Genomic DNA, 16,916 nt, shown 5'->3' with positions numbered 1-16,916 from the left:
AGGCCAATATGGTGTTTCACATTGGGGCATCTCTGTTAAGACTCTGGACATGAGTGTAAAAAGTGAAAGGACCCCAGATCCAAGGAGGCAAAGAGCTGGCTCGTGGTCCTTGGCTGTGTGACTGTAGGCAAGTGCCCTAACCACGCTCATATCCACTTTCTCATGTACAAAGTTTGGATCGTAATTCCTACTGCCTTCAACTCACAGGGTCCTTATGAGACTCATATTTGAGCAAATTTACATCATATCATCTGGTAGAAAGGACATGACTTCCATATACTTCCTTCAGGGAGCAGTTGTGAGACTCTCCCAAGCAGTTAACACAGAGACCACACGGTAGTCACTCAGTGAGTAATAATAAATAATTCCCATTGCTAGTACAAATTCTGTATATGCAACTGTGATCTTAAACCAGTCACAAGATGTAAGTTCTTATTTTCATCTTGTATTGATCTGCTAGCAGGAGGGTTAACACAAGACCCCACTGTGCTCTGTGCCAGCCGAGGCAAATATACCCCATCCAGGTGATCTAGCACCTGGCAGCTGCCCAATTCAGCCCCACATGGGCTTTCTTCACAGTCCCCGTTGAAGCAAAGTGTCTTTTATGGTGATGGCCTGTGTCATAGGCCAGAGTGGTTCCCAACCTCCTGTACCCAGGAGAGCCCAGTTCTGAGACAGGAGCGATCTGCTGCACCATGTGGGTTAGTTCCCTGGATGGGGATCGGACTCAGGCCGTAGTGGTGATAGTGCACTGAGGCTTAACCCCTAGACCACCAGGGAGGCCACTAACATAGTTTTATTATAACCTCGGTGAGGGAAAAAACAATCTGTCCTGGCCAGGCCCACTGTCTGTGGTGCTGGCATGTTCTCTCGATGTCTGTTGGGTTTTCTCAGGGTACTGTGGTTTCCAGTCACATCCCAGAGGCATGCAGTTAGGTTCAGTGATGTGTCAGAATTGTTGTAGTCTGAGTGTGTGTGTGTGTGTGTGTGTGTGTATGTGAAGAGGTGGGGGGAGAGAGAGAAAGAGAGAGAGAGAGATCCCAAAGGGTGTCCTCTGTAGGGTGGCTTACTGCCTTTCATCCTTAGCTTCCAGGAGAGGATTTGGCCACCCTTTGCCATGAACTGGAATAAATGGGTTGGAAAATGAATTAATGAATGAATGAATGAATGAATACAAATGAGTGTTTGCTAGTACCAGTGTTTGGGGTTTTTAGTTAGGCTATGATAAAACTGGTTTCATTCTACATTGTTTCACTTAAGTTGCAGTCTCCAAGAACCTACTGATGATATTTAGCGAGGACTTACTATAATAATAAAAATTGGAAATAGCCAAAAACTAGAAGCAACCCAAACATCTATCAACAACAGAATGCATATTCAAACTACACGGCAGTGGAAAAATAAAGGGCTACAGGCAACACCATGGATGAAGCTTAAAGACATAATGTTAAGTCAGAGAAACCAGGCACAAAAAGTCTGTGCTGTACGAATCTGTTTTTATCAAGTTCGGGTGTAGCAAAACTAATCTATAACAAAAGTCAGAATAGTGATTACCTTGCGGGGGTGGGGGTTGCGGTAACTGTGAGAAGAGAGGAAGCTTCTAGAGTTTTGGAAACATTCTCTTTCTGTATAATGGCCACAAGCCTCCCTATGTATATATTCATAAACTGTGTTTATGTTATTTGAGCATGTTGTGTATAGTATTTTTAAAGGTAACAGAAGAATACTTATTCTGATTTTTACCTATTTACTTAATGGCTTTAACTGTAACTTCCACATCTGCCCAGGCCTCAAATACTGTTCATAACTATATTATTTTTCCCCCAGAAAACTTGCTTTCCAGAAATTTCTTCGCTATAACCCTAGGTGTAGCTGTCACCATGTTCAGTTGATCCAGCCTCTTACATATCCCTCCAGTTTGTCTTCACTCCTAGTGCCCTGCTTCAGGATCCCCTCATTTTTACTTGAGCTTCTTCATTTATTCTCCTTATTGGTCTCCCTGCCTCCCTCCTTACACACTCTTAGTGTTCTAAGGCTGCTATCACAAAATACCAAAAACTGGGTGGCTTAAAAGAACAGAAATTTATTCTTACACAGTCTGAAGCCATCTCCTAAGCCATGCTCCTTCTGGAGCTCGGGGGAAGAGTCCTTCCAGCTTCTCTGGTTGGTGGCAATCCTTCCTCAACATTGCTTGACTTATAACTGCACCCCTCAGCAGTGTATTTCAGTAGATCCACCTGTTCTGCTCCCCACACTGTCTCTGGTGAATCCTCTCACTCCCCTCACCTCTGGCCTACACCCCAGTTCTTATATGCATAAATAAATAAATCTTTAAAAAAGGACAGTGTATATGAAGGTTGTTACCGTCATCAAGTCCTGCACCTATAATGATCTCGAGTTCCTTTTCTAGATGATGACAATAGTGCCCCATGTCTAGCTCCCTCCCCTGCAGGTTGTCCTGTATCCAGGCTCCTGGTTGAATTGTGCTCAGACGTTGCTTTAAGACGTGCTCAGACGTTGCTTTAAGGGAGACTGTCCCTCCCTGCTTAAGAACCATGAGAGCTGATCAGATGCCAAGTCAAGTTTGGATGCCTCTGCCTGGCTCTCAGGCCCTCTGTAATCTGACCGTCCCTGGTGACATGGCAGCTGTCTTAATATATGTGAAGGGCTATCAGAGAGCAGGATTTGTCTGGTTTCACACTGCTCCAGCAGGCAGAAGGCGGAAATTACAGGGAAAACTAAGTGCCTCCATAGAAAGAATTGCTCTCCTTTCTCCTTAGTGTGTGGCTGAGGGTGATGGGGTGTAAAGGCTGTGCTTATAAAGCTCTGGTAACACATGGGATAGTGTGCAACACCCACCTGGTGCTCTACGTCCCCATCTGAGGTGGCAGGAAGTGATGGAATCCTGCATATCCAATCTCAACCTCAATCACATGGAGGTTTTGATTATTTAGGCAGAATATTGCTTTGCAAACCTAGTAAATCAATGAAGACAATAGGAATATTTTAGATTTTCAAGAAAATGCATGTTTGTGTGGAATGCAAATGGGCATGTTTGGAATGCACACAGGCATGTAGGTAGGTTTGGGTTGGAGAGACAGGCAGGGCCAAGTTCTTTAACACATTGGCCTTGATGAGGTGTCTGGCCTTTGTTCCCAAGGCAACGGAAGCAAGGGAGTAACATGGTGGAAGAGAGCAGGAGTCCAGAGGAAGGAACTGTCTGACAGCAGTGAACTTTGCAGCAGCGACATGGATGTCCTTGAGCAGCTCCGAGACACAGGTGTGGGAGTGCAGAGGGAGGCTGGAGAGTGGCGTCAGGCCCCAGGAGGAGGATGTGAGCCACGAGGACTTCTAAGACCCTTCCCGCTTCCCTCATCCTCCATTCCTTAGCTTACACCCTGGTCTCCAGTCTGGATCAGCGCCCGCCAGGAGGTGGCGCCTCTGCGAACCTTCTCTCCACACCTACCCTGCTCTCCTTTTTAGCATTCAGATGCTACCTACCCGCTGTCTCTGCTTTTGATCATAATTATAGTGACAGGGACTGACTGGATAAGCTATTGTACATTCACACAATGAAATGTCGTGTGGCCATTTATATTGAGATGATGGGAGAAAATCTAGTAACATAGAAGAGGCACCATCTACTGTTACGTGAAAGAACCTAGTTACAATGTGATCAGATTTTTTAATATTAAATATGCATAAAGAAAATACGAGATGATTTGGACATCAAAATATCACATTCTCTGGGAATTTTCATTTTATGATTTCTAAAATTTATAAAATTTGTATGAGTCACTTTTACTGACTTTTATGCAAGTGCTTTTTAAAATTCTCTTATTCCTCAAATTACTTCTGTGATTTCTCTTCCCTGTTAATTCTGACCTATGCTTATCTTTTCTGTCGCTAAACCTCATTGCTGGTTCTGTGTGATTTAGCACATGGCTTTATTCTGTCTTGTGTCACATTTCATTCATGTTACTCTTGTATCTCCAGTGAAAACTTTCCTCTGGCCAAATTGCAACTTAGTTTTTCCTCTTTCCTGTTGCATAGCACTGTGAACCGTCCCTTGATGGGGGCATGGTCCTGGCTTTCTAGGTACGTGCCCCTCAATAGGTCCTGGCTGGGGGAATGCCCCCAATGCCCACAGCCCCCAGGGATATGGGAGAGTGGTTCCCCACCCACGTAGCCAGTCACCAGTCTCCAGCTGGATATTATCTGTCTATTCTGCTTCTGTCTTTTCTAGTGATAAGGCCAAAGAGACCAGCAAAACCTGTTGCCTGCCCAAACTCCTAACCTGCTGTCCTCCAGTAAAGGCACAGAGTCTGGGAGGTCACTTTTGTATTTTTTTTCTCATTATTTCTGAGCAGCATCAGCGCTGAGACAGTCTTTAGTGACTGCCATTTGTTCTGAAGTTACCACGTATCCTCTTGGGAAACAGGCCTGACTGCCCCAGTGCCTGTTGTGGTCTGGGTCCCCTGCAGGCAGCAGCACTGTGAAGGTGAGGGCAGGGACAGGGTCTGAGAGGCATCCCTTTGTGCTCATGCTCAGTCGACACTGAGGCAGTTACTCCCACATTTTTACTAGCAAACCCTCTGAAATGACCTCTGCGATGATTTCATCATGCTCTTTGCACTCCAGAGGCAATTCAACTCCAGTGGCCACCGGTTAGCACTATTAACATCTCTTTCCCAGTGCTACATCAGATGGTCGCAGAGCCTACGCAAAGGAGGCTAGAACAGACGCCCCTGCTGTTTTTCTGACAGTTGTTTTCAAGTGATTCAGACATGATTCTCCGCAGATACTTGATGGGTTGTCAGGGGCAAGGAGGGCAAGATTTATTCAGTAACCGAATCCTATCGCTTCTACAGTCCTGACAATCTGGCATTTTTTTCTGAGTCTCCCTTGCCTCACAGTCCCGCTCAGACCACCGTGCAGCCTCAGCTGGGATTACTGTCACAGCCTGCTAGCTGGCCTGCCAGCCTGTCCAGTCTTGCTTCTCTAATCCTTCCTCAGAGAGCCTAAGTGATCTGTTTGAATTGTAAATCAAATCACACCACACCTCTGCTTTAAACCCTGTAATGCGTGCACACTGCCTTCAGAATAAACTCTAAACTCCTCAGCAGTACTTTAAGACCCAGCCTCTGCCCAACTCCCCAGCTGTAGACCTTGTGTTCAGCCCTACAGACCACTTACACATTAGCCCCCAATGCTTCTTATTCTCTTTTACGCCCTAGTCTTTGCCGAGAAACCTTCCTCTCCCTTCACGCAGTTATTATTTTCCTTCCAGGTGTTACCTCAGGAATTGCCAAAAAAAGCCACCCCCTCGTGCAGGCTAGGTTTCTTTTGAGCTCCAAAGAAGTACTCTAGGTTTTCCCTGTTTCTTGTCCTTTTATCTTGCAGTCGCCATTCATGTGTGTCCTCCTTTCCAGTTAGCTCCCTGAGGGCTGGGATGATCTTATTAATCATCATATCCCCAACATTAGTGTCTCACACCTTCAAGTTACTGAGTGAATGACAGACCACATACCAGGAATGACAGATAGAGGTTTCAGAAGCTTCGGGAAGTTTTGGATAGATTCCCACTCTATGAAGGACCTGCTAATGTTCCCAAAAAGGAGCAGGCTGACCCAGGAAGCACAGTGCAAGCTTTGGCCCCACAAGTGCCCAAGCACAGCCTCAGTGGTCTTGGCAGGGAGCTTCTTCAGATGGTAGGTAGGAGTTCGTAGCCTCCCCCAGCTTCCTTACCGCAGGGAGGCACAGATAGACTCACTTCTTGGCTGGGGCCTCAGTTCTATACTGTGAGACTCTGAGTAAATCAACTCTCTATGCTCCCCTTGCCTGTAAAATAGATGGCTTCTGCACTGCCTACTTCACAGGTTTTGTGAGAACCATGTAAGAGCACTTATGTTAAAGTACCTTGTAAAAGCTTTAAAATCAAATGAAAGGTATTATTATTTATCAGGTAAACTTCAGGACTTGCAACTCCACTGAATAATTTTAGTTTTGTAACATTAGCAAATAAAGTGCCTTATGGGAAGTTTTATTGTTGCAGGCAGAGCTGAGAATTCGAGGAGAGATCTTCACCTCTTCCCTACCACCCAGTGCCCTGCCTAGAGACAGGGTTGTGGTGGGGACCAGGGCACCTATTTAGCAAGGCTGTCAAAGGCCCATTATTCCTGCCAGTCAGGGAGATCCCAGAGCCTATTGCCCTAACAAGGGAAGTCGGGTCCCAAAGTCTTAAATCATCATGAAAATCAGCAGAAACAAAACTATAGATATACTCAATAAATCTTCCACTTGGACCCCTTGATTTATTCTTAAAGAATGGTTGACAGCATTTCACTTCCTGTTTGGCAAGACAAACCCAATGGAACCATTTAACTTAAAGGTTTTTTTTTTTTTTATTAGGAACCAGGGGAATGGGCTGCATATTCCTCTAGAACAGTCTAGAGCAGGCCACCAGGCCCAGGATGGAGAGAGGTTGTCAAAGGTGCTGTGGTGTGTTTTGCTGCACTTGCTCAGGACCTGGAAGGAAAGGTGGCAGCAACGGAGGTTAGCAGGAGCTGGTGTTACCCAAACACCAATAGCCTGAGAAGAGCCATCTACCTTCCTTCCAACTCCACTCGAGGCTGGAACGTGCCAGGAGACAGAACGTGGCTGGAGGGGGCAGGTGCAGCAGTGCTGTCTGAACCCCTGGCTTCTTTCAGTGCGTCTTCACTTGCCTGCCCTCCACTCTTCTTGCCGTTTAGTGATTAGGTATTTGAAGAACTCATACACAGACCAGGCAATGGCTGTGGAGGGGATCTGGTAAATTACTCTAGCCTGCACCCCTCGGAAGTAGGCGGTCACCCCACCTACTTGATACACCGTCCTGAATGCACTAGCCATGCCTGTGATATGTCCTGTAATGTTTGAGTTCAAAGCCAGGGATTCCTGGGTGTTGAGCAGTGTTTTGCAAACGTCCAGTGGGGTCGTGGCAGCGGCAGCTACGGCTCCTGCACAGGCTCCGGAGAGGACATGGGAGCTGGGGTTGTACCGTCTCTGAGGGTTAAAGTGCTCCTGCAGGAATTCATAGGTCATGAAGTGAATGGCTTGGAAGGGAACGTTCATGGTTAGCTGAGTGGTGTAGCTGCGGTAAAAGGCCCCGGCCCCTTCATTCTGCCACACTGCTCGCACACAGTCTTTCACGCGGTGGTACGGGGAGTTGTACATCTGCATCCTCTGCTTAACCACTGGGGGTGCCATTGATGAGGAGGAAGGAGATGGAGACAGCAACCAACAGGGGTGTGAAGGTCCAGGTTCAGTGCCGCATCCGCAGATCAGCCAATGAAATAGAGAAAAAAAGGATGACTGAGCTGGTGGCAAGGCTGATGTGTCAGGGTTTCCCCTTTTTTAGAGGAAGGGCTAGAACAGGGATGGTAAAGAGCCAGAAGATGGTGGACCCAATTCTAGCTGGCTTTCTTCAAAACCAGCCAGTTAACAAAGGATCTACCTATTGTGTAAAGATGCTAAAGTCATCCCTTGAAATAAGCACCGATGATTAGGTATCTTATCCTTTCCTAAGTCCCAAGACAATAAATTACTCCCAGTGGCAGTGAATAATGTACTTCCAGCCCTAACAATGCCAACCTGGGTAGACTGCGTATACCCAGCTCTCATGACATGAGGATGGTTATCCTCCCACAGGAAAGGAAGAAGTGATACCAAAAAGAAAACAAAATTCTTAGCTAAGAATAAGGTGGCTCCTACTTCCTCAAGTGAAGAACAGTGTGACGCCAGCATCTTCGGTAGAGCTTTGCCCCCTTCCCTGCCGTGGCCTGGCCCAGACGTGTAAAGAACCGGAACCTGGGCCTCCCCGGTGGCGGCGCAGTGGTTGGGCGCTGGGCTGTGAAGCTGCCCGCAGCCTCTGCAGCGCCGGTTCAATCCCCAGCTGCTGGCGAGGGTCCCACATGGCCCGCAGACCTCTCCTGCCGCCTGCTGCTCCCCTCAGCAGTGTACTTTGGTCCTTCCTCCTGTTCTGTTTCCCGCTCTGGCTCTGGTGGATTCTCTCACCCTCCTGCACTTCTGACTGTACCCAGTGCTTGTATAAATAAATAAATAAATATTAAAAAAAAAAAAAAAGAAAAAAAGAACCGGCACTTAAGGAACACAACTAAGCTCTCCCTTTGTATTTGTTTGGGTGCCTTTTCAGCTGGGTGTCTTCAACTGAAAAGCCAAGATCCAAAACACAAAGTAGGGACTGAGCTCTACCTTTTATTCCTATCTCAACTATCTTCATTCCAACAAAGCAGTATTTTTAAACATCAAAATCCATCCTCACCTCTTAGAAGTGAAATAAGCTGCTAGGTTTTCAAATGAATCAAATCCATTACCAAGGGGATTTCCAAGAAGGCCCAAAGACGGGCCAAGAAGACTCTTCTCTTTAGCAGATGGAAGCCCCAAAGAGGAATTAAATCTCAAATGTGCTCTCTGTTCCAAGAGGCTCCTCCTAAGGTACTATGTGGAGGGAGCGCCCTCTAGTGGTGAGACAAAGTAGTACAGTGGGACTACCCACTAAAATTAACCTGTGCACCCTGCTGTCTTTTGCAAACAGAACTAAAGAAAAGGCCCAGAGATGCAGATTTCCCTCTGCTGCCAACAGAGAAGACTGAAGAATCATTACCTTCTGCTGGATTCATGGCTGCATCATGAAGTAATGTTGCCACACACCCTGCCGCACCTGCAAAGGAGAAAACAACTGCCACATGTAAGGCCAGGAGAGGGCGACTGAGTCACTGAGGCCCTAGAAGGAGGGAAGTGGCGGTGCTAGACCACAGTGGCGAGGGGATGACAAGAAGCAGCTCAAAAAATGGGAACCCACTGCTCCTAAATGCCTGTCCTGAGAAATGAGGGCATTTGTTCCTGCCGATTTGCTAAGGCCACCAGTCGACTTTCCAATAGGAAGGTCAAGAAGAGTCAAAGAAAACAGCCCAGATTTTATCTATAAACATGATTCTGAGAATAAATGCAGTTCATGCCCCTAGACAGAAAGCGCATGCACTGCTGCCAGGAATGCCAGTGTGCCAGCTGCCTCCAACAGAGGGAGGACACGAGGGTCAGGGTCAGTCTTCACCCTGGATTCTCACCCTCTATGCTGCAGCCCACCCATCTCCAAATCCTCACATCTGTCCACCCAGACCTTTCCTTTAGCTCAGAACGACCATAGCCCTCACCCTCTCCAGACTTGTTTTAGACAATCCTTAGTCTCCAGCTGCCAACCCCCCTTACTTCCACACAACCTCCAGGCCGCTGGTTTTCTTTCACAGAAGTCCCTCGGCCCCACCCCCATTCACTCGCTGAGGCCTCGTCATATCCTCAGTGAGACACACAAACTGCCTCTGGTAAGTTGGGATCCTGAAAAGGTAAGGCGAAGATCTGGGGCTCCTGCAGTGTCTTCCTTGGGTGGCTGGGTCACCTCCAATCCTGCCCCGAGAAGCAGGACACCACCCGACTATCAAGAAATATGTAACGGGAGGCAGTTCAGTGTGTCTCCACATTACCAGGGCATTAGAAGTTGATGCCAGGGAGAAGATGAGAGTCAAGCTGGCAGGTAAGGGAGGACACTGTAACCCTTTGTTGAGGTGCCCCAGAGGGGTGGGGTTGAAGCAGCCCGTTGTCTGAGAACATCAGGTTGCGAAGGACCTCCCCTAAAATCTGGCCTACCCCAGCCCAAAGCTTCCGCTCCAAACCATGCTGAGAGTAGAAAGCAGAGAGAGCCGCAAAGCCCAAAGAGCTGAGAAGTGGGGAAATCAGCACAGGAAGGCTCAATACCATTGGCAATATGGCTATTGCCCCCAGGGTGGATTACATCACTCAATGTCTTTTTTAACTTTTCGTAGCAGGCAAAATAGAGGGCGTGGGCAGGCCCAGCGCCTGTTGCCGTGACGTTCAGCCCCCGCATGGGCCTCCACAGGCCCTCGGTTCTTATAATCCTCCAGAGGGCCTCCAACACATTTCGATAGCGTGCTGCTGGGTCAGGCTGCAGGCTCTGCATCCGGGTCTGAAATTACAGAAAGAAGCGCAAGGTCAGTGATGCCAGCTCACTCAGCCTCTGGGTGCTGACTCAGCGGCCTTCTATGTAGACTGTGCCAGTGTGCGGGAGTGACACCTCAATCCAGTTTTCCTTCCTTCCAAATCTGTATTCAATCTTTCCAAGCCTTAGGCTTTTCTTTCTCGAGTCATCTCTGACCCTAAAGTGGAATACCATTATTTCCCCTGAGAATATCAAAGTGTCCTTGAACTCCAAAATGATTCCTAGCCCCAGCAGCCAATACCAAGCATATGTTTCAGAAGCTGCTTTTGTGCCTTAATAAACTCAGGCTAAGGGTTCTTTACAAGTGGATTTTAAAGTCAAGTATTTACTCTCTACCACGTGATTCACTCATTGTTCTGAGGACTGATCCTGGGCCTGCTTCCTAACCACACACTAAGGAGATGATGGCTCATCCTGGGATATATCCATGATGATCTGACTTTTTGAGAGTATTCGTCATTAGCAGCTGCATCTATAAGTTCTGGCAGGTGTCATACTACTAATAGATGCTACTCTGATTTCCAGCTTAGCTTAAAATCATGAAGGCAGAAACCAGTCTAGTCTCTATAACTGAAGAGGCTTCCAGATTTCTAATCTAAATTGACCAAATTCCAAAATTGTGTTCAGTGAATAAAAAGTCTCAGTGGAACTTTATCCTTGGAATTTCTAGGATTCAATGATTGGAATGAAAATATACAATACATACTTTGTATGAAGTTCCTGGGCAAAGCTTTATTGAAATTTGGCAGGGGCGGGGCGGGTGAAGCTTTTTTGAAACACTGCCCCAAATCGCAAACCTTCCCTGAAGGATGCCTCCCAGTGAAGATCTCTTGTCTTCACTGTTGATCCATCTTAAGATTAAAGTGGAGACTAAGAGTTAATATAAACTGAATGTCCAGTGCTGGAACACAGCAGGCACTCAAGATTTGTTTGTTGAATGAATAAATGAAAGAATGAAACACTGTTCCTGCACTTGTTCAGAAAGTAACAAGTAGGCCATTAAAACAATTGATGCCCAAGTACAGTTAAAATTCCTACTTCATTCCAATCACTGGATTCAATCTGGTTTTAAGAGCTTGAACCTTTCAGTTGGCCATCTGGAATCCAGAGTAATGCCACTTCTTAAAAGCATGGAACAAAAGAAACTAACCAGACTGACAGGTCCTAGTTAGCCTGAAGCAGTCCACATTCTTCAAGTTATTTTCTCCTGACTGTTACCAATAAAGAACCGGAGGCTTAAAAGATTAATTATTGGGAATTCAATGAGAAATACAGTATTGCTTATCACAATCTGACACATTATTCTCCACTTCTCAAAAAAAAAAAATTCATAAATTTCCAATAAAGGATGTGCTTATACTGATCTTTTATATCCCCTCCAGCGGGTATAAAATCCATGAGAGGAGTTATCCAGAAAGTACAGGTCTTTGTTCACCATGGTTATTAATAAAGATAAACAGGGCCTGGCAGCTTAGCAATATTGTGTCTCCACAGGTTTGTTTGACACTGATCTTGTAGAAGGAAAACGCTCGGAAATGCCTTTGCTTTGCTGGAGTCAAGGGCATATTTGGGCAAAAAGTCTTGAAAAGTCTGGCCTCAGAGGCCTGGAACCCTGAAAACCCTGGAACCTTCACCCCATGAGATACCTGAACTATGGGTAAGTTACTTTGAACATTTTATACACCTCTAACGCTAAATAAAAATGTACCCTTATGGAGAGGACCCCAGGTATAAGCTATGCCAAATGTAAAGATGATTATAGCTCCCTAAATTTGTGGGCCAATAAATCTGTCTTTCAGAAAGAGAAATCTCTTAAGCATTAAAAAAAAAAAACAATGACTGGCTCTGAAGAAAAGCCTAATGGACTAGTCGGGAGGCTAGTGGTTTGGTAAAAGACAGCCACATTTGGGTCAGAAAGCCTGGGTTCCGCTTTGGTAGGTGTGTGGTCTTAAGTATGTCTCTCTTCCTCTCTGAGCTTCAACGCTGCCGTGTGTAACAAGACTAAGACTGGCTGGCTGGTAGGGCCACTGAGGGGAGCCAGAGTTAAGGCATATTAAAAGCCATTGGCAATTCATGAAGTGTTAAAAATAAGGATTTTTATTGTATCCAAGTGTAATTCTCAGAAATACTAGCTCCAGTCTTAGAACTTACAGATCATGGCAGTGCTGTTTCAGTTTTACATGAGGAACAAATAGGCCTTTAACCACTCAAAGATCAGGTTTGATTTTGCATTTTCATTCAGAAGTTTCTCCATGGCTATAACGATTTATATGTCCAGCTATTCATGAGCAGGGACAAACATGATTGTAAAGTTCTGTGCCTTGCCTGATTCTTGAAATCTGTTATTGGGAGTGTCTATTAGGCTTGGGAATCAGTGTTCAAATCATGACTCCACCATGTAAACTACAGTTACTTGCTTCCTTTTCTTTATCTATAAAATAAAAAAATGTGTCTACTCTATGAAGTTGTTTCAAGGAGTAAATAAAAACATGTACGTAAGGCATGTCAGATGGTGGGCGGCAAAAAGAACAATTGCCATTTATTGAATACTTATTAGATGTAAGAAAATGAAAGAAGCCAATGTTTCTACTTCCTAATCTTTTACCAGTGAATGTGTACAGATAACCCTTTACATCTGAAGTTTAGAAAAGATTTGTTTCCCTTTGCTCTTTCCCTCTTTAATTTATCCTGTACAGAGATATGTGCTTCACCACTATAGAACCAAAAAGCAGCACTTTGGTGACACACGCAGGCGCTGAGCCAGGTGATTTTGAGAAGATTCTCACTGCTTTGGACTGCAGGCCTAGGCTCATAGATAAGTCTGGTGCTTACCTGAGGCCCAGAAAAGGAAAACCAGTATTTATTTAGGTTGCCAAACCTTCTTATTATGACCATGGAAATAGCTGGCTGAGTAACTATGGCCTTGCAAGGACCGGCTGAATTCCCATGGCCCTTCCCAAGGATATTTTAAGTCAACTTGACCCTGACAAGTGGCTGGGGGTACACAGGCTTGCATGCCAAGAGGCAATGTCAGCTTGCTTTTGCAAACACTGTGGTTGCCCTTCGGGCTCCCACACAGATAGCTGTCTCTAGTCTTAGGGTGCAGTGGGCTGCTCTTCCACTCTATCACCCATTTTTGGTAAAAGAGGAAGAACAGCTGCCTGGGGACAAGTGAACTGGGAAGCACTTTCTAAAGGAAGAGATCTGAATATTACTTTCATGTCTGCCAAACAGTGTTTAACTTACTGCTGTTAAATGCTGGTGGACTCACCTAGTTCTTCCGTCTAGTTATTTAAATCCCAGCATTAATGGAAAATGAAAATGATTCCTCTGAAGTTTTGTGTTTTTAAAGACTCCTGAGCATCTTTTCTCTAGACCAAATAATTATTTAATCTGCGGTTTTGAGGCATGACTGTAATGCTGCATGACTAATTTTTAAATTTTAAAAAACAAAAATTCCAAACCTTATGTAAATAAGAACTGCTCTTCAAAATAGTTACCTTGGAAAGCTAGAAGTGACTTATTCCAGAAATGCTTGTTAATCCAAAACATTTCTCGAAATCTCCTTTCAGAGGTGTTGCCTCTGTGGGTTTATTAGCTACAGGGGTAAATCAGTGTCCTTCCCTCACACTCCCCCACCCTATCTTATGGGATAATCAAATCAGTATTACCCGATCAGCATTCATTACTCATTTTGATCCCCACTTTATTCACTATATTTGATTCTGGATGTTGTGTTACTAGAAAATCAACACCATTTTGTCAGGAGAGATTGACTCCTCTTAATGATATGAACCCAAATATTCTAGAGGCATTTCTAAACAGAGGACTTTATAAAATGCTTACAGCAACAATAGCATTATATAAACATAGGGAATAAGGAAATAGCTGCCCAAGTTAAGGGGCCAACACTTAAATTGACAAGCTGAGGTGGTTATTGCTAAGTCAGGCACATTATTACATTGTTTTTTTCCCAGGCATCAAATAATTATCATTGCTCTCCTTGATCCAGTTTTCATTTGATATCCATCCTGAAACACAGCACTAAGTACAGCAAGGTTATTCTGCAGTTAGGTAATATCAACTTTTCCATCTACAGTGCTAACACTCACAGTCATTCAACCTAGACTCTATCCCATAAATGTCTGACTCTTTTTATATTTGCTTATCCATTTTACACTTCAATATTGCAAGAGCATTAACTATCCTTTTACTTCTTTCTCACAGATCTGTACTGTTGATTTTTATTCCTCCCAATTGATAAGCGTATTGAAAATCCCAATGTCCACTTTAGCCAAGTGTATTTACCACAGTTTCTATGGGTATTGCCCTTGTTAGGAGTTACCTTGCAATATATTAGGTTACTCCTACTGACTAAATGTCATTCACAAAGTTTAATGACAATTTCCCTATTCCTCATCCACCTTACTAGCAAAACCATGCAATGTTACTGGAACCAGGATGCAGCAAGAGACAGACTACATTTCTCAAGTTGATGTTCTCATTTTGAATATGTAATCTTTTCCTAGTTTGAGAGAAAACAAACATACATCAAAGAGCTGTGAGGGATACTGTTAGACTATTACCCTTAACATGGAAGAAGGCACCAGTCTCTGTCGTTGCATTTATTTCAACATTCCCCTCGCATTTACTTCTTGCTCAATTTAGTCCTCACTTGTAGTGGTTGGTATCTCTGTTGGTGCGGAAGAATAAAAACTAGAAAGAATCTTTTATCCTCTTCACCCAGCTTTCTTCAGAAGCACTTCTCTACCCATTAATCAGCTTGCTTGGTTGTGGATGCAGTTCGTTTTACTTTTGCATGAATAGTGCTTATCCCATTTCATTATCTTCACTTCCCCGGGCTTGTCAATACTGTCATGCTTCTCTTCTACTTCCCCCCTCACCCCCCTCCCCAACTTTTCCCTTTTGTCATGTTCAGGTAGCAGAAGAAATACACTATCAGTTCCATATGTCCTTTAGGGGCTGACGGACTCCCTGCACATACGCAGTCCTAATCCCGGCTCAATTTCCATGTTCAGGAAATAGGTGGGGTATCACGCTTGCTGCACAGAGAAACCGAAACCTTTTCCTGGACACTGTCTTTCCCAGATTATTTTCAACCTCGAAATTTGCATGCTGCCTGCACAGTGATTTAGTCACCACTGTGAAGGTGGGCTGAAGGTTTAACAAGTGAAGGTTTAGTGAGTGTATCCTCTCTCGAGCAGAGAGTTCCCAGATTCTGGGTCACGTCCCCTCACTTGAACAAGACGACACAGCAAGAAGCGTGTAAAAGCACTTGCCCGAAGGACGCCGGACCCCTTCAGCTCCCCCACAGGGCGCGGTCCTCCCCAGCCGGCTGCACCTGAGTGGCGTTAGCAGCACCTACCTGCTCCCAGCCCATCCCACTCAGGAGCCGTCAGGTCCCCGCCGGGGGCCGGCCCCGGCTGACGGGCCCCTCACCGGCGCAGGGTCACGGTCCGGATCTCAGCGCCGGTTAGAAACGGGCCGTGGCTCCGGACCGGGGTCAGCGCCAGCCGGGACGCGGGTCCCCCGGCTCGCTCGGTGGAACGGGTCGAATCGTTCGACGGTGGCGGGAGCCAGGAAGGAACCCCGCGGGTCCCGCGCCCGGCGGGGAGTAGCGGCCCCGCACAGGACCCGGCGGGCGGGTGAGCCCCAGAAAGGGTTCGGGGTTCGGTGCAGCTCTCACCTTGACGCAGTCGACGGGGTACATCACGCAGTGCTCCAGGATCCCCGCCACGGCCCCCGCCGCCATGTGCGTGGTGACGGTGGCGCCGGCCGGGAGCGCCTCGTAGTCCGCGCCGGAGTCCGGCTCCTGCCGTATCGGGGGCCTGCAGGCCCCGGCCTCCCCGCCGCCGGCCCCCCGGCCCACGCCCCGCTGCAGCCACCCGTCCAGCAGCGCCGACTCCCCGGGGCTCCGCCCCGGCCCGGTCGCCGGCCCGCCCGCCACACCGCCAGCGCCCCGCCCCTCCAACTCCATCCACCCGGGCCGGCCGCGGCGCCCACCCCCGCCGCCGCTGCCGCCGCCGCCGCCGCCGCCGCCGCCTCCCCCGGCCCCGTTGCGTCCGCCTCAGGCGCGGCCCAGAGAGCCTGGGGCCTCCGGCTCCCGCTTGGCCCGTGGACACGCCCCCCGGCCGGCCGTTGGTGCAGCCTTCACGTTAGCCCCGCCTCCTTGTGAACGTAGAAAAATATGAATGCGCTATTCGTGGCGTGGCCTGTCATTCCTCCGCCAGCGGCGCTGCTGCCGCCTAATCCCCACCCCTTCCCCTTTGATCTTGGAAGCTTCTTGTTTATTGGCCACTGATAGGCCGACCTGTGCAATCGGCCCGCCTCCCGCCTTTCCTGGGGGCGGGAGAAACTTTAGGCGGAGCTTGGATAGGACCTGCCGCTCTCGGGGCTTGGCCGCGGCCATTGGGCGCACGGCGCCGGGCGCTATTGGCTGCGGAAAGAGAGCGCCGCGCGGAAGGTGGTGGAGGCCGGGCTCGCACCCCACGCGGGATTCGGGGCCGCCGCGGGCGCCGCGGGGCGGGGCGGGGCGGCGGGGGGGACCCGGCCCTCAAGGTCAAACCGCCGAGGGTAGCCGTTGGGAGCGGCGCTCGAGCGCCCGGCCCAAATCCCGAGGCGAGCCGGGGACGCGGGCTCTGTTCCCGCGGGATCTCGGGCGGCGGGAGGCTGAGGCGGCGCGGCGGGGCATCCCCCGGCGCGGTTCGCGGCTCAGGCCGGGAAGTCGCGGAGACTCGGGCGGCGGCGCCCTAGCCTGGCGCGGGGGTCTGGCTGCTGGACCCGCGGGCCGCACGGGGCGGGACCCCGGTGGCGCCGGCCG

At 47.8% G+C, this 16,916-nt stretch overlaps 1 protein-coding gene across 3 annotated transcripts; it reads right to left on the bottom strand.

Annotated features, from left to right (window-relative positions):
* Positions 1-6,275: 6,275 nt before the first annotated feature.
* SLC25A28 (solute carrier family 25 member 28) lies at positions 6,276-16,184 on the bottom strand. Of its 3 annotated transcripts, none has more exons than XM_037496423.2 (4): positions 15,783-16,184; positions 9,814-10,042; positions 8,666-8,722; positions 6,276-7,235 (listed from the first exon to the last, which is right to left on the bottom strand). In XM_037496423.2, the coding sequence occupies exons 1-4, from the start codon at positions 16,071-16,073 to the stop codon at positions 6,718-6,720; spliced, it is 1,095 nt and encodes a 364-aa protein (XP_037352320.1). In that variant the 5' UTR covers positions 16,074-16,184; the 3' UTR covers positions 6,276-6,717. The 3 variants fall into 3 exon arrangements, with proteins under 3 accessions (XP_037352320.1, XP_037352323.1, XP_037352322.1); XM_037496426.2 differs by lacking the exon at positions 15,783-16,184 and adding an exon at positions 15,462-15,585 and having other exon boundaries at positions 6,282-7,235; XM_037496425.2 differs by lacking the exon at positions 15,783-16,184 and adding an exon at positions 14,662-14,951 and having other exon boundaries at positions 6,282-7,235.
* Between the last annotated feature and the right edge of the window lie 732 nt (positions 16,185-16,916).

This window comes from Talpa occidentalis, unplaced genomic scaffold (genome assembly GCF_014898055.3).
Source record: "Talpa occidentalis isolate TD23 unplaced genomic scaffold, MPIMG_talOcc4v2.1 talOcc4.8, whole genome shotgun sequence".
Taxonomy (NCBI): domain Eukaryota; kingdom Metazoa; phylum Chordata; class Mammalia; order Eulipotyphla; family Talpidae; genus Talpa; species Talpa occidentalis.
This window is presented reverse-complemented; position numbering and strand designations above follow the sequence as displayed.

Coding starts and splice junctions, on each gene's coding strand:
- SLC25A28 (XM_037496423.2), bottom strand. CDS start 16,073: ATGGAGTTGGAGGGGCGGGGCGCTGGCGGTGTGGCGGGCGGGCCGGCG. Junction 8,723..9,813: donor CAATAGCCATATTGCCAATG/GTATTGAGCCTT, acceptor TCTCCTTTGCAG/GTGCGGCAGGGTGTGTGGCA. Junction 7,236..8,665: donor AGCCATGAATCCAGCAGAAG/GTAATGATTCTT, acceptor TGGCACCCCCAG/TGGTTAAGCAGAGGATGCAG.